The sequence below is a fragment of the Zosterops lateralis genome (genome assembly GCF_965231275.1).
Source record: "Zosterops lateralis genome assembly, chromosome: 14".
NCBI lineage: Eukaryota > Metazoa > Chordata > Aves > Passeriformes > Zosteropidae > Zosterops > Zosterops lateralis.
In genome coordinates this window covers 11,602,286-11,624,708 of record NC_139774.1, presented here as the reverse complement: position 1 = coordinate 11,624,708, position 22,423 = coordinate 11,602,286, and the positions used below count along the sequence as shown (strand labels likewise).

Genomic DNA, 22,423 nt, shown 5'->3' with positions numbered 1-22,423 from the left:
CAATTCTATGATCATCCAGGTAATGTTTGCAACCTGTGTGTTGTTGACTCTAGTTGAACTTTGGGTCGCAGATCATAGAGGGCAGAGTAGTGGAAAGTATCAGTGATGATTCTGGCTGACCCTGTTCATGTGTGTCCCCATCAGTCCCCACTGATATCCTTGACACCCATTTTATTGTAACCATCTCACTATTCTAGAAGGATGACACTGATTTTAAGACTTCCACGCTTTTCAGACTATTTTCAGTCTATTGAAAAGACAAGCAGAACACCCCACATTTTTCACTATTGTTTCTGAATTTTATTTAGTTAAAAGTGAAAAGATTACTTAACATTTGTGTGGTGTAATAGAATGCTAATGAAAAGAAAAGTGGGTTGTGACTTTTTATTAAATCTCAAGTGACTTGCAGACAGTTCAGATTTACCTAAACCATCCAAATTTTCCTCAGTGTTTTTGTATTACTTAAATAGTACTGAGCTAATGTCAGCTGTTAAATTTTCATCAGGATGTACTGAATACACCTTGTCAGGAATAAGATGTTGTAAGCATCTGAGTGGTGTTTGTTGGTCTATATGTAGAAGGCTTTAATCTCTTAATATCTTGTTTCCTAATTCTGTTGCTTTATCCAGTAACATTTCATAGCTCTGTCCACAGCTGAGAGAGACTTTGATCTCTACTGTGGTAGAAAATTTTGTACTACTTTTCCCACAAATGCAGTTTCTGTTATCTCTTACTGCTTTCTCTGTTGCTATTTTGCTAAAAATTTTCAAGCATACAAATTTCAAGGTGCCTGCATGAATTTTGAGAATGCTGCCTCCTCATTCAAGATGCTCTTTGTTGCTTTTTTGGCTTTTCAGTGTAATAACCTATTACCTCGGGTTTTTTTGGCCATTTTTGTTTTCACTTCATATTTTAGTTTTGATCATGATTGTAGTGAAGGAAACAGTACATAATCTGTAGGATTACTGTTTTTAATAATCCCATATATTTTGGGTAAATTTATGTTGGCCATAGTATCTATTTTGAGAGTTATTTTTGGCTGTTCGAGGGGATTCTTTGGAATTGTAGCCATTTAGAAAATGGTATTTTCCAACAGATGTATCATATCTGAGATTCTTGAATATGATTTCATGGGAGAAGGGTAGGATTTTTAGCTTTCAAGGCTTGAGAAACTTCCTATCACAGTCTGCTGGTGCTTTCCCCCTTCCATTTTTTTGGGTGGAAGCGTTCAGAACAAGGGGGAATTGGGCATTGAACAGCTTTAATCTTAACAGAGGGCAAAAAGGTTGGTACCACATGTGCTGTGTTGTGATTCTTCCACGTTTTCAAAAAGAACTGTAATTCCTTTAAAAAATACATACTATTCTCAAATTTATGAATACAAAGACAAGCCGTAAAAGTGCAGTGGGCATGAACATGCTCTTCTGTGAGTGTTGATGTTTGTGATGGCCATCACCAGTGCTGCAAAACATGTGTGGATCAGTGCTGGCTAGCAATTTCCACAGGGACTCGAGTAATGATGTCAGGGTAATGGAAGAAAACACTATACAATTTGGCTTCAGGCATCTGTATTTCAGATTTTCCCTGATGCCTGTATGAAACAAAAATACAGCAAATAGCCCTCCATGTCCGAGATGTCTAATACAGGCTTGAAAAACAATTGTGAAAAGGATGTGCTGGTATCTGGCTCCCCACCCTCCTTCCAGAGGAACAGGGAGAGGCACTTCTTGTCCAAATTAAGAGACACAGCGACTTCCTGTATGTCTGCCACAGTATACGTTCATCTGCACTAGTTATCTTTAAGCAAGCCCAAGATTTTCTTTCTTGTTTCAGAAAACATCTTTAGCTTTTTGAATCTCCTTTGTTACAGATTTTAACCTCATCTGTCTTAAGCAGAGAATGCTTAAAAAGACCTTTTGTTTTCTTTCCAGCTAATATGTTAAGCTGGATATTTTTTTGGTGGTATATTATTTGCTGAAATCTCATAGTAGTGCTGAATTCACTTCTTGAAAAGGAAAAAAACTCTGGGAGACTTCATTTGATTTGGTCTTACTTTGCAGAACTGTAATGTTTTCAGAGCTATTATGCAAATAAATGGTTTGTTTATGTCTTGAAAAAATCACTGTTTATCCCAACTATTTTTAGTAGCCAAAGATTATTATACTCTTGGCATTTGAAAGGATAAATATATTTGCATTGTAAACTGTCGTTGGCTCTAAATTTATAAAACCCTTCAATGATATGACCAGTGTATCAGACTAAACTGTGTTTCCAGTTGTGCAAACAGATCCATCTTTCATCAGCTTCAGCTGCTGTGAAGTTACTTCTGCCTTGGGTTTTGTGCCTTTTGTACACAGCTCTGTGGCTTTGGGTTGTTCCAGGATATGTTACACCATCAGAAGGGACAAAAGAGCTTTGCACACTGTTGAATTCAGACATCTGGCATTTGCCATTTCTGCTACTCTTCCTTTATACTATCTATACCTCTTTAGCTGACGAGTGCATTGTGTTCAGAAACCCATTTGTTTCTCTGTGAGTTTGAATACATTTCCTTATAAACAAAATGTGCATATGTAAAAAGCTGATGTTGGCTGCTGGGGTTTTACTAGATCAGCTTTTAATATTGTCCTTTTTTACAGTAGCCTGCACATGGCAGATAACTCTGAAATCTTGCTTTCACAACCTGCTTTGTTTAGTTGTACTTCACTGCAGTGATATTTATGGCTGCCTTAGGAAGAAAAGAAACATTTGTATTCCCAGAATGACTGATAAACAGCTGTTTTGTAAATGCCTATAGCAGATGAACCATATTCTAACGTTTTTCAGCCTCTAGGCAGGTATTGATTTGAATGTGAATTCATTGTTCTAGCTGCACTGGAGTTAAAAATAGCTTGTGTTAGTGAGCCTAATTCTTGGGCATATAGTCACAGCTTTCAATGCATGAGACTTCTTTTTTTAAAATCTTTTTTTCATAAGAATAGAGTTATCTTTAGATTTTCTTCACAAGAGTATAGTATCTTCCTGGTGCATAACATTTAAGTACTAAAGCAACTTGGAATAAGGATTTTAATTTTTTTTTTCTTTTTCTTTGTTTTGCCTGTTAGGAGAAATTGGCCTCTGTGTAAATTTCTTTCCCGTTTCAGTTGCAGATCGTCTGGGCTGTGACCCTCGAACACGTTTCCAAGTCCCACCAAACACCAAGCAGTGGATTGCTTTACTACAGAGAGGAAACTGTACATTTAAAGAGAAAATACTGCGAGCAGCTTCACATAATGCCACAGCTGTGGTCATTTACAACAATATATCCAGTGAAGAGCCTGTCACAATGACTCATCAAGGTAAATAAAATGCGATCTCCTTCATTATAATGCTTTTGCCATATAAACTATTGCTGAAGGGCCCTTGGCATTGGACAGATGGTATTGGAATTAGCCCATTCTCTAATGATATTTGCATATATGCAGTATAGTGAAATAAGCCAATAATTCTGAAAAGTTATTTTCCTTTAGCATACATGTGTCCAATGAGGAACACTGTCCTCTGCAGTGGGGACTGTGGGTATGTTGGAGTGAGGAAATGCCTATAAGATCTGAGGAGCAATCTTTCAAACCTTTCTGCAGAGGAGAAGCTAACATACACATATAAAGGAAGATCTAGAATTTTACAAAGCATCTGAACCTGAAGAATTCTATATGGCAGCATGTCTTCAACTGACTGTTCTGGTGGGGGACCTTCAAATGTTGACAGTTGTATTTTGAGACCTGAGCTTGTATGTTTTCTTAATGACGGTTTACAGAGGGTTTTCTTTCTACAATGAAAGTCTCAGTGCCATACAGGAATCAACAAAACAGTGATTTGGAGGCCAGTGGCCTCTGTAAATTGTCTAGAATAATGCTGGAAGTCTGTTTTTCCAGAGAGTTCTCTTTTTTTACAGCTGCCTATGTGTAAAGTTTTACTGTTCCTGGAAGCCTCATATGTAAACATTTTCCTTGGTTAAAAATTATTTTTGCAATTCCGATAACTACCTTTTTCATTTTCCAGAAGGTTTCTTCATTTTGGAACTATTTAGCTTAATCAGAAAAGGCATATCTCTTTATTTCATGGTGATAATGATTTATTTTTTAGAATATTTTCAGTCTCTTTTAGTATAGGGGGTTGCTTGGAAACTAGAATTTCTTAATTATTGTTCTACATATTGCCACACAGTTAGAATTGAATTCCTTTACTTAAGAAATGCTATGGTTATTTCTTTCTTTTTTTAACAAGGAAAATGATTGGAGGTTTGACCTTCCCAACTCTCTAAAATTCCATAGGAATTCCATAGGAATTTTGCAGGGGAATTTTTACCTCTATGTAGCAATTCAAAGCCTGTTAACAGCTGATTTTTATCTCAGGTACCTTCCTTAGACATTTTTATAAATAATCTGCAGGCAAAAAGTCCCATATTCTAAAGAAATGGTTTTTGCCACCTTCCCCTTTTTTGTTATATAGTCTCCATTTCTCTACAGTTGTAGTGCCCTCTTAAATTTTCAGGTCTGGACTCTACCTGTAAGAATATTTATATAAATATGCCCTATTTAGCAATGATTTATAGTTTTCCCATGGTCTGGAATACCTCAGTGTGTCAGGAAAAAAGGCTATTACTACTAATAAAGCTTTAGCATTGTTGGCTCTATTACATGTTTAATCATATAATGAATTTGATTATAACTTTAATTCTTTCTTTCTCATAATGCTGTTAGATTGGCAGTTGCTTTACAGCAGTAAGATCGGGTCAGTCTTTTATTAGGAAATCCTTTTTCACCCTCTGTTTCAGCTCAGAAGACTGCTGTGTGGCTTTTGAAACTTTATCAATAGACCCAGTAGCTCTGGTTGGTTGAAATACCATCTAAGATGTAAAATTTGAGAGCTGCTGTGGGTAAGAGTATCTTGTAAGGTAGGCAGGCAGCTGTTTGGGTGGTTAATATTTGGGAAAAAAATGAATACTGTCTTCGGCATGTAGAGTTCCAAATATTTACTCGTACCTAGGGTAAGTTTTTAAAAAATGTAGTTACTGGAGATTGTGCATATTTTAGCTTTGTCTATTTGAAATACTGGGTTTTAGGTGCATGTGCTCAGTATACTCTGGAATCTGCCCTGGTTTGGGCTGAAGGCTATCTCAAAATTAATGTTGGACTTGGAAGTGTTCAGACTACGTGACAGGCTGAAAGTAATTTTCTAGAACTGAAGTAGCACCAGTAATGAAGAGAAATGTTGCTCCACAGCCTTTGTTTTGATTGTGTTATGGACACGTGAGGGATTTCCTCAGCAATCACTTTGCAGAACTTCCTGTAAATAACTTCCTGGTGAGCTGATGGAGGAACTGTAACTGTGTGTAATTGAGATGTAGACCAGTCCTTGGGTGTTAGCCTCAGCACAGGGAGGGTTTGGAATCCAGCATTCCCCTTCTTCAGCATTATTCCAGGTGGGAGACAGATTCCTGAACCTGAGATTAGAGGATGAGTCTTTTCTAACACTGTGTGTAAAGCAGACTTGCACACATTCAAGCCATTCCCTGGTCTTCCTATTTCTGCCTTTTCAACCATGGCACTGTTTGTGTGCTTTTTAGGTGGTGAACAACCACATCATCTCAGAGGTCTCTTCCAACCTAATTGATTCTGTGTGATCTGCTAATTAGATATTCCAGTGCACTACATCACTTCTGTTTAGTATTTTCTGTCCCTAAATGTGGGAGGAGCTGACCTTGTGTATTTGGGAGCTGTTCTGCACTGATTGAGTTAAAGTATTGGAGTTGATAGCAAGTGAGGATGGAAGTGAGCCACCAAGTTGGTTTTAGCTCCATGTGATGTCTATTACTGTGCAGTATTCCTCTTTTCTTTAAAAATGCAATCTTCACAAAACAATTTTGCAGCTGTGTTATAATGACCAAGTTAATGACTCTTTATTTCCTTTCCACAGACAAAGGAGAAAGTAAACCTTGTGTTATTTTATATTACTGTAACATAATCTTTGTACTGCTGCATATCAAGCCTTAGAAATACTCTGTCTTCCTGGTGAAGCAGAGGGGAAAGCAGCAACTGCTTATAATGCACACTATGAACTGCAAGCTTTCCTGCTTGGATATTTACATGAATTCCAATCACTTGCTTAGACAGTGTCTGTGGTAAAAATAAATAACACCTTACACAGATTTATGTATGTTGCCCACCTGCAGAGAGGTGATTCCCTGTGAAAAGAGCTTAGGGAGCACTTTTCACCTGTAGGATTAATATTTTATCCAAGCTATTTTATGCTTGAATACACATTTGAAAATTTTATTCTTATGGAAATTTGTTCGTACTCCAGATATTACTTAGCGGAATGGCAATTCCTTCTGGTGGCTGGATAACAACTGTCACTCTGGAATCAGTCTATCATCACTGTGTCAAATGAACAGTTTCTGCTGTTAATAGCAGAATTTGCTCTCTCTTGTGTCATATTCCACCACGTCTCTGTCCCTTTGTTTTCACCTCTGAGTTTTAAAATAGGTAATGACCTTCAGGAATTGGTCAGCTTTTTTTTTTTTTAAATACATGTACTTCTGTTGATGTTATTTGCAACATTATTTTCTTTTCTTTGTGCATAGTAAATGTCACTCTATACTTTGCACAATCCTGTAGATGTCTTCTATCAGCCTAAGCAAAGGACACCTTTCCCAGCATAGGTTATGTTTGACTATGATGTCACTGGCAGGAAGGCAGCTTTATGAGTGGTTTTGCTTGCTGCTTCTGTTAAAGCAAACCTGATACTGTCTAATGTAAAAAAGAGCCTGTGTGGTGGAGAAAATATGTAGTAGCTGTCTCCTTTATAAGCAGTTATGGGAAAAGGAAGAAAATTCAGGTTAAATAACATTTTGATTCCTTTTTTGTTTGTGGTGGAGACAATCCTGTTAAGTACAAAATAGTTAAATTTGGGGAGGTTGGAGCTGGATAATTTTTAAGGCTCCTTCCAAACCATTCTATGATTTTATGATACTGAATTTATCTTTTAAAACTAGACTTTTATTTGGATTTATAGAAAACAATATATGCCAAACAAGCCTCTAAAGTTCAAATTTCATACTTAGAATTTATGGGAAAAAATATAGACAGAAAAAGAGAAACACATATAGAAAACAGTGTCAAAAAGAAATTGCTAGAATCCAGTAACTACAGGTTATCATCACCTAAGAAATTTCCAGAAGTGTATAAACAACTTCTAATACAACACTGTTTTTACAAGATTTACCTAATACAGGTAAATCCTTTTAAGGTCTTTTGAACCAAGATGCAGGCATGTCATCAAGATCAGTCTTCATGGCTCTTCTAAAGAAACAAGTCATTAATTTTCTGGAGGAAGGTGTTGCTGTTCCATGATGTGCACAGGTGACGTTCCTGTGCCGTCCAGCAAGGCCTCTCAGAAACAGCTTCCCTCCAAGGGGAGGATTTTTCATGGCCTTCTGTTTGCTTAAAAAGCACACTAACGTGGGAAGCAAGGGCTGTACTTGCTTTGAACTGTGCTGAAAGTGCCTGTATGTTCCATGGGTTGTTTTAGGTCAGTGGGTCAGGGGCAGGAGGAGCAGGAAGCAATTGGAAGTTGTTGCCATCTAATGGCTATTCCGCGTTCTCGCCCTCCAATGGACGGCAGAGAGCTGGCGGTCACAGTGCCACTGTCCCCTGTTGTGGCACTGATCCCTCAGCAGCTCATCTCTTAACTCTGCTGCTTGCCTGTTTCCCACCAGTGTCTCTTTATGTAACTCTCAGCTGAACTGATGCATGAAAGCTCTGGCGGGGTGCACTGCAGATTATCTTGCACAAATGTGTGCTGACGAATATTTTAGCTCTACACCAAATCCACTGCAAACCTTGCCCTGGATTACTGAGCCCTACTTTTAATCCACAAGTCAAAACTAATTTTATTGTGTATTACAATACTGTTATTAAAATGTATTATTATTAATTTATCTTAAAATATTAGTGAAAAGGAAAGAACTGAGTCATTAAAGCTGAAGCTTTATAAAAGGCAAAGTAATTAATAGTCTAAGCATAGTTTACATATATTTGATCATTTTTTGTTTGTTTGCTAATTGAAAATATGGAGGATGAGTGTCAACAGCTTTATTGTTGATCCTGTTTCCCTGTACATTCCTTGGAGGTGTATGATTCAGGAAAATCTGTCTCACAGTAGATGGAGGTGTCTGACACTTAAAGAAGTGGAGAGGAGTGTTTGATGTGCTGATTCTGGACCACAAGGAAGCACTTGTCTCTTCAAGGCAATCCAGGGAAACCCCTTTACAGAGCCATCATAGCCTTGGTGGCTTGCAGAACTCCTTACCAGTGTTTCTGTGTCATACATGCCTCATCCACAACTGAAATAACAGCAGTCAGGCTCATTTTAACTCAGCCAGCTGAAAGGGTAATTAGTTCTGTGACTGTGAAAAGGCCCACGGGACTGTTAGTGACTGTAAGTAATTACATTCTTCTTCTTATCCAAAGTCTGAGCTCCAGCAGCAGAGTAATTCCCCACATCTATGGACTGAGTAGAACTAAATTTATGATATTAATCTATGAATATGCTATTTATAAATCTCTCAAAGTATTTTGTAGTGTCCTTGGATAAAGCTGTCTGGCCATTTCTCTTTGGTGCTTTGCTGAATTTGTTTGGAATGACTGTCCATGTCCAGAATGCTTGATCTGTACGGAAGTCTATAGAAGAAAATACATGAGCATGACAAACTGCCCTTTTTAGAACTCCCTGGATTTTTTAGCTGCACCATCCACTAATGGGAATATAAACTGCTATCTAGAAATGGCAAAATGTAAGCCACCTGCTCACACTACAGAATGCAAGAGACAATTATCAAAATCCAAGTGTGTCTTACATTGATGAATGGATCAGTGAGGTCTACACTGCATTAATATTATTGATGAATCAAGAATGTAACACTGTAATGGGTTTTGGACATTGTTAATAAGTATAGAAAGTGAAGAAAAGTTGTTTTCAAATTAACAAAAATATCTTCTGAAGATAGATGGGGATAGATATTTCAGAAATGTGTGAAACTGTGACACAGTTTTTTTCAGTGGTGTGTAATGTGTTAGGATTGCACAATTTACCTGGTCAAGACTTAAAGTGATCCTTCAGCTCTTTATTAATTTGCATTTCATGGTTTGAATATAAAATTTGGTCTACTTTGTTAGCATACTAATACCTTAACAATAGAAGTATTTATTCCTTAAAATAGACTGCAAATCAGTTTATGTGCCATAGACATGGTGAAATGCCATGTAAAAATGAGAGTAAAAGAAAAAATATCTGTGCACAGATTGTGGAAGAGGGATGATCAGGTGATTTGTTTCTTTGCGCTGAGCTTTTTTTATTCTTCTGGCATTATTTAGGTGGAATGTCTGTTTCCTTTAAAAAAGATAAAACTGTAGTGCAAGCAGATGCAAAGAAGCATTGCTAAGAGAGAAAAGAGTCTGAAATGTCTGTAAAGTCATTGCAACATCTGTCTGCTTTTCTCATGTCTAGGCTTGGTTTTTCCTAGTGTAAAGAACCCAAAAAGTCACATGCACAAAAAAGATACATATAAATGTAATTCCCAGAAGATAAAAGTCCTTCCACAGAAAGGGAATATGTGATATAAGTGGAATTATCAAGGGGATTCAAAGGAGGGGAGCACAAGAAACCCCAAGCCCCTGAACCCAATGTCCCTACTATTCTGGGGGAGCTTTGCTGCAGCTCAGTTCCAGGGTTTTATATAGTCTTTCCCCTTCTTGGGCTGGCCATGGGTCTGTCCTCCTGCTGCCCATCAGAAGCATTGAAGTAGCATGTTTAAAAACTGAGCAGAGATTCTGGGACTTGAGGGACTCTAACAGTAAAGAGGTGGGTGCATTTTGCAGCTTAATAGAGGATCTTAATTTTTCTAGCAGTGCTTAGTGTCATATGACTTGGTGGAACATATGATGGAAGATACAGAGCAGCTCCTGGGGTGAGGTGGGTGAAGAGGAAATGATCTGGAGAGAAGCCAAAGCCCAGCGCCTCTTTTGTAGGTGCAGATGTTGTGTTGTATCTTTGAGAAGCTGTGAGTGTTGGTTTTCTGGAGTTGTGTTGGAGAGAGACAGCCTGACCTTGACAAGTTTGAGGAAATCCAGGGGCGTGGCTCCCCAGCCCACGTGTATCAGCATGATTTGGACTTGTGAATGAATCTGGATGTGGCTGTTTTGATTGACAAAAAAAAAAAAAAAAAAAAAAAAGTTTTGATTCTATGCAAATTTCTTCTTAAGAAACATTTCCCTGACTGTGAGAATAGTGCAACTGAGCTATGAAATAATGTGTCAGTAATTGTCGTCTAAATACAGCCCAACCATTTTCTCAACTGATTTTGCTATTCAGCTCTCCTTTCGGAACTCTTGGTCAGAGTAGATTATAAAGCTGATCAAAAATACAGCAAGGACGTCATACTGAGCCATTGTTTCTTGTCTAGTGAAGGAGGATGGGCTTATAGGTTTATTATTTATCACTTATGAATTTAATGTGCTACAGGCTAGCACAACAAGAATCTGATTAAGCTTTAATATTTGATTTGTGATATTACTTGAATTGTGTCACACCCATCTTTGAAAAGTTGCTCTTGCTGTTTCTGGTTTTCTAATCATATGCCTCAATCAATGCCTGCTTTTCTTAAAGGAGCAGGACTTTGTGATCATCCATCATGTCTGCAGTACAGCAGTGCCTGGCACACTGCAGAGCACTGGAGTGTGTGTAATCATGTTTAGAGGGCACAGAGCAGGACCCTCTTTACCTGACAGAGTGAAATCTGTTGAAGTTGTTTTTGCTACGAGAAGAGTTTTGAGTGTTCTCCAGACTCACATTGACAGTATTTCATAGAAACCTTTTTTCTCACTGAACTTGAAATACCTACTTCTTTGTCCTCTTGAGTAGAGAGAATTCAAGTTTTAATTTCAGAAGCTTTTTTATTTAGGTTGTTTTGCATGTGTTTGTGCAGCAAAGAGACTTGTGATTTCTGAAAATACCTGCTTTGTGCTTTGGAATAGAGGGTTGTCCCATGGGTTGTATTTAACTGAGGCACCCTGTGAAAGCCTGAGTTTTGGGTAATAGTTTCATATGCTGCTGCCCTTTATGATTTCTCTTGTGATAATTTTGTAAAATCTGTTCTGATGTGCATTACTACATAAAATAGGCATTCTAAACTAAATGTTTACATACAGGTAAGAATTCAACATTCTTAATATTATTAAGGCAACAGGAAGACAAAAGTTTTAAAATACTACCAGTCTCATTTTAAAATTAAGGTATATATTTTGGCATTAAATTCTTGTCTTGTTTAGAATGCAGTAGCTGTCAAATATTATGGTATTTTTCTGTTTTCAGAAGTATTTGATTTGGGACATCTCAAACAACATATTCCACTCGAGATTGCTCATGTGTTGACAGCTTGGATGTGCTCTTGTTTACTTTCTGATTAGATCAAAATAAAAATATGTGCAGCTAGTTTGGTTTTAATGACTCTGAAGATATGCCAAGGCTCGTCCTCTTGGTGTCTGCTCTCCCATAAACCTGTTTAGAATGTAAGAGTTATTCTTCACAACGGATTTATTTTGCATCAGACAAAAACATTAAGGTGCCTGATAAATGTGTGGGTTTCCCCACTGTTGTGCCATGGAATTTTTACTTAAAAGCAATTCTCCCCAAGCCCGCTTTTTCTAGCAGCAGAGCTTTGCACAGAGGTCAGTGTGCCTTTTGCTTATCCTCTACCTCACGACTTCCATGGGTCATATCCTCTGTGCCTGAATCCCTTCCTTTGTACAGGTAATCCTTGCTTCCACCTCTGCTCTCATGTGGCTCAGGTGTCTTCTGGTATTTTCACAGAACTCACAATTGGTCTCTCAAAATTTCATATACAGCCATAGTGCTTTCATTATTGCTTTCCTGCTTTCTTTGTCGTTTTCTGGGCTCACAAATTCTGTTGGAGTGGTTTCACTGTTAGTTGATGTTATTCCAAGAAATCTGTCGCTCATGGTAATAGGACTGATCCCTTTCCTGGGTACTGAATAGAAGGTGTTGCTGTCTTTTTATTTCTGATATAATGCATTCAGAAATGCTTAGCACACAGCTACAGGATTTCAATAGAAGAATAGGGAAGTCTGGTTTTTGAGGATGGGCAGTTTTATTTCCAATTACATTATCATGATGATGATCCTATTGCTGTACTCAGGCAGTGGCATTTTACTGTCTGAATCTGGCTTTCAAGTGATTGTCTGGACCAATCTTTACCTTTACCAGGAAATGAGGAACTTGTGTTTTCTAAGGAAGTACTCTGAAATTTTCACCAGCAGAATTATTCAGGTAAATGTGCTGCATTTAGGTTTTTCAGAAAGACATGATGAAAGGACTAAGTTGCAGTTTAAATTTTCTCTGCTATTTAAAGAGAGGACAGTATTCTTTCACAAGCATGAGATGAGTGCAGTGTGCTTCATGCTGTGTCTGCAGCATCAGCAGCCACTATCAGAGACTTATTGCAAGGACTTTAGCTTAAAATATCAGCCATTAGCAAATCACTGACCTTTGTTATGAGTATCTGACTTAATTCTCAGTCCTCTGCAAACCTTGTTGGATCAAATCACAGTAGTTCAGTGCCTCTTACAGGTGGTGTGGCACCTCCCACACTCGAGGTGGGATCTAAGGTTTTACCCTCCCCTTCTGCAAGAAGATGATTGAAGCATTGCAGACTGATTGGCAGCTGAATTTTGCCAGGCTGCCATTCCCTGCAACCTCTAGTGGATGCTAGGTGGATTGAAGGTGCCTGAAGTCTATTCTTTGAACCATGTCTGTCTTCAGCTTCAGCCTGGTATCCTGAACATAGTTATCTACATTTTGAGCTTCAGATGAACATTTGGTAGTCAAGAATCAACAACAACAAAAAAAGATGACAAAAACCTACAAAAAAATCCCAACACAATGAAAGCACCACAAATATTTGCCTGTGATGACACTTGTAACATTTCTTTGAGATGACTTTTTATTGACTTTCTAAGCATGCTCTTTCAGAATTGCTAGGAGATGTGAATAGGTCAGTGAGAGAGTAAAGCAGTTTCCTTATGAGCTCTACAGGAAACTTCTAGATGTTGCTGTTTTCCCCATAGTGCTGTTTTTACTGTCTTGTCAGCTTTTAAGTTCTTCTGTCTTCTGCTCTCACAATGTAACATTACACAGATTTAATGATTAGTCACAACTTCATCCCTTTTCATACACAGAGTGGTATAACTATCCTAATTAAACATGTGTATGGTAAAATTGCAAACTAGAAAGAGCTGCCTGGGCTTGGATGATAGCAATTAAATGATTTATGTTTACAGGCATCAATATTTATCTTATGCCTACCGTCTGTCCTAGCTTGTCATCTGTGGTTCCATGTGTAGTTCTTTGGCTTTAGTAAGCAATCCAGATTCTTTTCCCTGGACACTGTGTTCTTGGCTAAGGAGAATATTACTTTTCGTAAGATTATGGAGTAAGACCATATTCTGAGTTTCACAAACACTTTCAGTCTTTCTGTCTTCACCTGAGGATTTTTTTCTGCTGAAGTTTCAGAAATCCAGGGTTTCAAGGTGCTTAAAATAAATGAGTCACTGTCTCCTCCTGCCCCCAATTGTTCTCAAACAGGGAGCTCTTGCTAAAATTATTTAGGGTGATGCCCCTGACAAAAATACGGATGAACCAAGTCCCAGTTTCCACTGAGCTTCAGTATGTTAAACAGACACAGTTTATTTTTCTTTTCTGCAGTTCTCCTTGGCTCTGGCAGGGTCAGAAGCAGCAGTAGCACTTTGGCTGTTCCCAGTTGAGTCATTTGGAATGCAAATCACTTTGCAGTGATGCCAGAGGTTCCCATTGTGCTGGGCTTTATATAAAACGCATGACAGATTGTCAGCTTTGCCACATTCCCTGGGCAGCAGGGAATAGGTAGAGGCTTCAGCTTTGGATTCAGATAGAACTGGACTAGTATCAGAAGATCTTTGTCATCTTTGCTTTGCAGACAGCTATAAATCATTTTAGAATATTACACTGAGTGCTTTAGCTTGATATTTTAATACTAACATAATTTCTCAGTGCAAATAAATTCCTATTGGGGAAGCTTAGCAGAATATTTGCTCTGGGGAATACAGTCTTCCTGCAGCCTTCCCCGCCTTTCTTCTGTCTGAACTGGATATGAAGAGCAGAAGTGAAGTCTGGGGAAAATATCAAGCAATATAAATTACCTGCTCTTGATCGATCTTGCACTATCTGAGCTGCAGGGATTTGGGGTTGAGGAGCATGGGCTGCAGCTACATACAGGATCTCGCAGGAAGGGTGTCTCTTGTGCTGTAAAATGTGCTTCAAGTCTGGGCAGGAACTATCTTCCCAACTGGATAAATAGGAATCTGGGTAGATTTCTATGAATATAAAGCTATTGATGGACTTCTACTGTGAGATTTGCTGTTTGTTAAATATCTTGGTTATTTTTGCATGAAACCAAACTTGGTACTGAAGTGCCTCTTGAGACCTGGATTAAAGTTGATCTTGTGTGAGTCTGTGCTATACTAGAGATTAAATAAATTGTGTTGAGTTTTCATTGCTATTCAAAGCTTTTGAGTTACTGTGGCACCGTTTCAAAAATATCCAGAAGTAAACACTCAACTTTCTTTTCCTATTCAGTCCTATGTTAGCAGGACAAGACCTGAATGACTTTGCCATTTCAAATTTAAATTAATAGTTAAGTTTAAATTTCTTGAGGAAAGCAATTTTTTTTTCAATTATTGTGCAAATTTTAATTTCTAAGATTATCAGTTTTGATTCTTTTGAGTAGTTCTCTCAGCGCAATCCACATCACCAACGTTAGTGAACTTAATAGGAAAACTGATGATAGTGACTGTAAATATTACTATTTAGCTTGGTGAATTCAAAGAGTAACAAGAGAACATTTAAGACTGTTGCACAACTCTATTAAAAGTCCCCATTTTGGAAAATTATGTAGCTCTCACCCTGAGTTATTGTGCCCAGGGTTTCAAAGGTGCTGCCCTTTTGGCTCTTGAATATTTTGTGGCTACAGTAGATTCTTAAAAATTAGGGTTTGATTAATGCCTCTGAACAAATGCCTTGTTTAAATAGCACCCCATGTTCTCCACTGTCACACTAGGTTTTCTATAGCTTAAATCCACTCTAAATCCAGAATCTTGGTGCTGAAGTCGTTTGCCTTACACCATTCCTCTCTGAGGGAATGTGAATTGGAGCAAGCAGATGGAACAAGCAGATGAACAGATTTTGCAAGCATTTTGAAAATAGGTCTTGAAAGGGTTTTTAGTATAGGAAGCAAATAAGTCTGGATGAATAAGAATGAAACTTCACAAGGGTTTTTTTTCTTTCTGGCTTTGGTTTTTCTGAAACTTTTCTTCCTTTGAACTTAGAATTACCCTGTGTTCAAGATCCTCTTTTTTTAATAGGGTCATTGCTTTAAAACATGGGTGCTTTCTCTGCTCTATAGGTGATTTTGTTCTTTTTCAGCAAGGCTTATGGTTTTCCTATTATCTTTGTACCAATAATTTTCCCTTTGGGACAGGAAACAGTCTAGAGGCAAGACACTATGAAAACAGATGGGCTACACATTGAAAATGGAGCTGATGAAGCTGACAGCCTCTTTGCAATCCTATCAAGCGTGTCTTTGTATGGGTGATAAAATCAGCAGTCAAACTTCTGCCAAGTTTTTCCAATTCTCTTTTACTTTGCAGCCACATAGCCATGCAGGGGAACTTGCATAACTCTCCCCAGCAACATCCACAGCACTGCCTATGCTAAGGGTGCTGGAGCAATATTCTCATATTGTCACTCATCTCCTAAATGTTTTTCTGAGAGTTGCCTGTTTAGGTATTCACGGCTTCAGATCTGGAAGAAATGTACTTTTGAAAGCTGGTTCAGACTGCGCACAGTAATTACAATGTGGGAAGTACTGTGTAACCAGCAGTAGAGATCTGTTACTATGTGTGGAGCTGCAGGGATTTTGCATGTTAATGGCCTAATTTGAAAACCTGGGTTTGAAGGACAAGGCATGAGTAGAGTGCCCAGTTTGATGTGGCTTAGCTTAAAACCTCTTGACTTGTCAAATGGGTTTGCATTTGGAAAATCTTGTGAGCAGCATGCCACGTTAATTTTAAATAAAAATTAAACTTTTTTCCCCTTTTTTATAGGAACTGGAGACATTGTTGCTGTCATGATTACAGAATCAAAGGTCAAGGAGATCCTGAATTACTTGGAAAAGAATATCTCTGTCCTGATGGCCATAGCAGTGGGGTCCCGTGTTCCTCCGAAGAACTTCAGTCGGGGCTCTCTAGTCTTTGTGTCAATATCATTCATTGTTTTGATGATCATTTCTTCAGCATGGTTAATATTTTACTTCATCCAGAAGATCAGGTACACAAGTGCACGTGACAGAAATCAGGTAAGGGATCTCTTCTTTTCTCTTAAGTTGTGGAGATAATATTTCTGTATGCAATAATCAATAGAGAACAAATAAGGAATGCCCATCAAACTGGTGTTCAGAACCCTTTTGTTCCAAGGCAGAGCATGTTGCCAGACAAGGATTTTTATATAGCAAAGTGTTTTCATCCTGAGCAGCACTGGTATAGATCCTATTACATGACAGCAAATAATAGGACTGAAGCAAAATACTTGAGTTTTGGTTTGTGTAAGTCCAAAAGTAAGATGGATTCTGTGTTGGCTGAGTAATACATACTGAATGTATATTGGGAAGTGGGAGGAAAGTTAAATTGCAAATCAACTTGTGTAGTGTAGGGGAAGACTGAGCAAGCACTATGAATTCTCTCCATGCTCTTAAGGATACGTTCTGTAATAGAGCAGGTCATTCAGAAATTGTACAAAAGTATTCCCAAACCATAATCTGTCATGAATGTTAGGGTAAGAAAACTAAGGTGTAGAGCTGCTTAGTGGTCTGTGTTATCTTTCAACTTTATTTGAGATCACCCTTGATAAGGAGTACCTAATTCTCCTGGTCATATATTTTAACCAAAATATTATCCAATGTGCCTTTCTTACATTCTTTTTCAACTCTTAATTTGTTTAAGAACTGAGTTACATATGGCCATACCCAGAAATCTAGACTAAGTCAAGTTCTCAACTCAAACACAAATAAACTTTAGAAGTAAATGTTTTACTAGTGTGGACTTAATGACCCCCCATAGTGTTCCTTTTGTTGAGAAGGGTCAGTAAACTTCAGGAAATCCTCAGTGCCCTCTTTGCCCTGTCTCTCTGTCAAGGCTAACTTAGAAACCTCCTGACCTCTAGTCACTGTCCTCCCTGTCCCCCAAATTACAGCTGATACACAGCAGCTGACTGTGGGCCAGTTCTTTGGTGTTCTGTCACTAAAATAAATTCAATCTTACAAAGCCTCGGCTGTGGCTCAGGATTTCCTTTTCAGTTACTATAAATAGTGTCTGATGCTGCAGGTCCCATGGGCATCCTGTAGATTTTCCTAAGGATTTCATTCTTAAATGACCACACTGGAGCTGGTACTTAGTGTGGTCCCTTGGGATAGTGAAAGTTTAAATATAACTGTAACTTAATGAATGTCTGTGGAATACTAAATTGTGCCTTCTCTATCCCCTACATGGCTCTAGGCTCCTTCCAGATGTCCACGTTTCAAAACAGTTGCTCCACTGGGAAAGGGCTCTTATGACCTTTTTTCTTCCTTTAGATTTTTACAAAGGTCAGGAGAAACTTGATGAAAATTTCATGTGGTTTAAAAAGCTGAGCTTATTAAACTTTAATAAGAAAGTGGCGACAGCTACAGCTTATTTTTAAAGAGCTTTGAGAGCTTCCACAAAGACTGTACTGTTAGTGATGAAATAACTTGGTTTAGGCTATGATCCTGTTTTTAAGTTATGTCAAAGGCACAAGTTTTTCTGTTTTTTAAATCAAAGCCATCAAAAACTTGGTGTCTTTTGTAGATAACACAAGTAGATATTGGTATTTCACATCATTATTCTTGTGCATTTCCGCCGGAGGTGTGAAAGTCATTTGCATGTGGAAGTGACCTTTTCCATCAAGACAGCTGTGGGTTTTAAAGGCAAGCATATGCTGTGTGCCTGTGCCCTGACTTTGCAAGATAGCAAATCCTGAGCATTTCCAGTGTTAGCATGAAAGAGTATTTGTTAAAATTAGAAAATTGAAGAGGTTGACCTCTCTAAACGGAAGAGATGGAAGTTATTTTATGGCAAATTTATTTACGTAAAAGAACTTAAGTATTTTGGAAGAGTTCTGCTGAAATATTGTGCTTTCTATAGGAAAATAATCTTTAGAATTTCTTGTAGTGCATATGCAATCACACACAGTAGAACTAAATATAGATACTACCCACATTTACTTAGCTGGTAGAGTTGAGCATTTAAATTAAATGCCATTTCAGCCTCGTTCCTCTCTTACTATCACGCTTTTGGTTATGCAATGGGGCTATCTACTCCAGCAGTGTGCCCAGTGTATTCTTGTCATTAAGTACTCAGGTCAATATACTTGTTCCAGGACAAGTAATTTAGATCTGCTTAAACTGACCAAATTCTCACATGTTGAAGTTGAGTGAGACTTCTGACTTTAGTAGCCATATAATTTCCCATCCCAGCTCTGCTTCTGATGCTGTGCTTCCTACATGGATGTACTTCAGTAGCTGGAACTGTGTATCTGATTTTTTTTTTAAATCCATGCTCTAAAAAATATAAAATAAGAGCTGCTGTTCTGTGAAAACCACAAGGAAGAAAAGTGCTTATGTAATTCTGGAATAAGTGGTACAGTCAGTTGTGATACAGATTTCTGAGGTCATTGTTTGCCAAATAAAAGCAACTTTCATCGCAGTTTGCATGCAGGGAAATGTGTGATACAGGGGGCACACCTTATGAAGGATTTGGATTTCAGTTTTATAAAAGGTGAGCACAAAACCCCACACATTTACTGCAGGTTGCAGGAGAGGTTTTGAGAGCTGCATTTTTAGAAGCAGCCCATCCCTTTCAAAGGCAGAGTACTTAGTACAGGTTGGAGGGGAAAAGAGGAAATACATAACTTCTGTTTTTTAAGTCAGTTGTAAACCAAGTCTGATGTCTCATTGTCACTGAAGGAAGGCAACAGGATCTTTGTTTCATTCAGTGCCCATTTCTGGGACCCCAGTGGGCAAACAGTGACAAACAGCTGTTCTTTATTGGCTGGGAACTGGGCATTTCCATAGGAATCAGCACTAGAATGTCAGAAAAGGCTCCTTTCATCCAGATGTAGTGGCATAAAACAGCATTAACAGCAAAAAAATAATTAGGCCTCTGCATTCAGATTGAGGTTATCTTCAAGCCAGTATTAATTTCAGCTTTATTTAAGTCTGTATTGGCTTGTTTAGATGTCGTGACCCATCTTTTTTTTTTCTTTTATGAGATCCTGGTGGTTTTGGGTAATAGCAAGAGAGAAACTAGGTTACACTGGGAGGATCTTTTACATCGCAGAATAAGATCAGCCTGCTCAGAGAGGAAATATAAAAATAATTCAGGCTTAAGAGAACTAGCAGTATATTACAGCACACTGAATAATAACCAGTATGAACAGAATATAAGGGAAATCGTTGGGAGGGGACATTGCTTCAGCTTTTGTCCTGCAACTTAGGTTTGATTAGTTTTGCACATCAATGTTGATTGACTTCTATAGATTTCTGTATACAGTCCATGAGTTTTATGCACATGCTTGTGGAGAGCATTTGAGGATTCAGCTGTTGATTATTTTTCCTTCTTGACAAATCTCTGTGCCTTGCTGTGTTTGCATTTTGTCTTATGTGTTGGCCTGCTGCCATAGTGTGTATTGCAGTGGTATTATTGAGTCCAAATAAGTCATCATAAAGGACACTAATGAAGCTTGTTTATCAGGGTTAATTTGTGTTCTCTTCTTTGTCACTTTATTAGCGTCGTCTTGGAGATGCTGCCAAGAAAGCCATTGGTAAATTGACAACCAGGACAGTAAAGAAGGGTGATAAGGTATAATAATAAGATGATAAACTTGAGCATGATGTTTAATTTTTTTTCTGGGAAACAATCTCAGGGGGTTTTTTTCTGTTTCTGATTTATGACTTTGCCTTCCTTGTTGGAGGCTTACTTTGTCCTGTGGCACAATATTTTGTCTAACTGTTAGTTTTGATTTCTGCTGTAGTTCTGTATATTTCAAAGAAGTTTTTCTTTCTTTTCTTTCTTAAATACTATTTGCACTCCATCTGGCAACTGTGATTGGGGGTGGTTTTGTGTGCTGGCTGACTGGGAGGGTGTCCTGGCATGAGTACATAGGGCTGGCATTGTTTATGTTGAATTCTAAAGCTTAGAGCCTTATCTATCATATGTAAGTTCTGTAAAGGAAAAATAAATTTAAAAGACAGGTAATTGAAGATAATCTCTTAAGCAAAATATGACTATTCAGTAATTTAAGGACATAAAGAGGTATTTCAGTCAAAGTTACTCCAAGAATATTTCTTGCTAGTGTACAGAGTAAAATATATGATGTGTTATGTCCTAAGCTTTTTCCACTTTCACAAGCAATATTGCTTTATTTTTGATTCTGAAAGGTAAAAAGTAGTCATTTAATCTTGCTTAATTTTTTTGGTTTTAATTTTCAAAAGACAGGGGAATTCTTGCTATGATTTGATTTTTAAAATATTATTTCTTAGGGCCTTTTTATTGAGTTTCCTTTTTTCTTTCTTATCAACACTATCAGCAGTGGAAGATTAGAAAATGATAGGAAAATTTGCTTCCAGAGAGAAGGCAGAGAAAATTTCTTTCTGTTCTTCCTCCCTCCCTATGTAGTTCTATTTCAAAAGAGCCCACTGCACTAAATCTTTCCTGGAATTGGAGAACGTACAAATTAGAGGAACCTTTCCATGTACAATAATGCTGTTGTCTTGACAGCCTAAATTCAGAACTGGCAAGTGCTCTGTAGGTTGCAGTACAGACAGCACGAGGTGCCAGTGCAGGTGAACAGAGCGAGAAAAACCTTTTATTCCTCAGAGGAGCCATCAGCATTCTCTGTGTGCAGCCCTGGCTGGTGCTGACCAGGAGTGGCTGTGGCCTTGCTCTGGTCCCTGTCTTGGTGTCTGACTTGTAGCTGGTTGGCATCAAAAAGAATAATGAGGTTGGACTAAGAGAAGGCACAGCCTGTTTTGTGTCATAGGCTCAAGACATTTAAAGTATGTATAGTTGATACCATATCTATATACAAATGAAGTCCCACCCTTCTTAATTTGGAATTTTAAAATATATTTTGAAATACAATTTTAAAAAATTGTAACTTCTGGAAAACAGAAAAAGAGAGGAGCTGGTCAATCAGTGATCCTCATATTCATGTCTCAATAAGAATGATGATAATTCTGTGACCAGCAGACTAAATATGGGACTATTCTGCACTAAATAAAATGTGCTTGTTCTGGCTGTAAAAATTAGCCCCAGAATTCTTATTCTGTCAAAACAAAACAAAACAAAACAAAAAAATAAACAAACAAAAAACCAAACTGAATAAAATAGAAATATTAGCTCTAAGCTGGAAGTAAAGAAAAAGAAATCTAGAAAAATCTCCACTATATTTTATAATTATTTCACTGAACATTAGAATCAGTTAGACCTTACTTAGCTTATGTATCAAATGATGATTTACCAGCTCCAAGAAAGGGGAGTTTTGCATGTATGAGATGCTTTTCTTGCTTAAGTCATGTTGGAATATAATAATGCAGTCATTAGGTTTATAGCTTAGTAACAGCCACTTGGCGCAGTGCGGTTCATGTACTAGTCACAACTACTTTGACATTTGTCGTAGCCTCAACTCTTGACTTGAATTCTCATTCTATTCATTTTAGGAAACAGACCCAGACTTTGATCATTGTGCTGTCTGCATTGAGAGTTACAAGCAGAACGATGTTGTTCGCATTTTGCCATGCAAGTAAGATAATAAAGTTGCTTTGTTTGGAAACTGTTCTCTTTTGGTGCTCTTTTGCTTCATTTCGTGTAATAGGTGCATTGTAATTCACAAATGCATTTGTTGGATGTTTCCAGTCCTAATAACAGCCACTCTATTTTAGACTATGGTGCCAGAAGGTGTGAAGGTAGGTACTGGCACTGTTAGGACAATGGAGATTAAAGAGAATTATATTAAAGATATTGGCAAGGGAGCTATTGAGATTGCAGTGAGGTGGAGGGGGGTGCAGGTTTAAGGACCAAGTGATGGGCAGACTCAAAAACTTCAGTGTAGTGAGCCAGGTACAGCTGCAGCATTCCCCACTGTAGATGTGCAACAACTGGGTGCTGGTTTCTGAAACTGTAGGGGATGGAAATGCAGT

At 38.0% G+C, this 22,423-nt stretch overlaps 1 protein-coding gene across 2 annotated transcripts in view; it reads left to right on the top strand.

The window, feature by feature from the left end:
• RNF130 (ring finger protein 130) overlaps positions 1–22,423 on the top strand; it is a 49,176-nt gene that overhangs the window by 6,019 nt on the left and 20,734 nt on the right. For both annotated transcript variants that reach the window (XM_083871611.1, XM_083871610.1), the window contains exons 2-5: positions 3,144–3,338; positions 16,257–16,507; positions 20,013–20,084; positions 21,944–22,026. In XM_083871611.1, the coding sequence (XP_083727737.1) occupies positions 3,144–3,338; positions 16,257–16,507; positions 20,013–20,084; positions 21,944–22,026 (601 nt within the window). The remainder of the gene's footprint in view (positions 1–3,143; positions 3,339–16,256; positions 16,508–20,012; positions 20,085–21,943; positions 22,027–22,423) is intronic.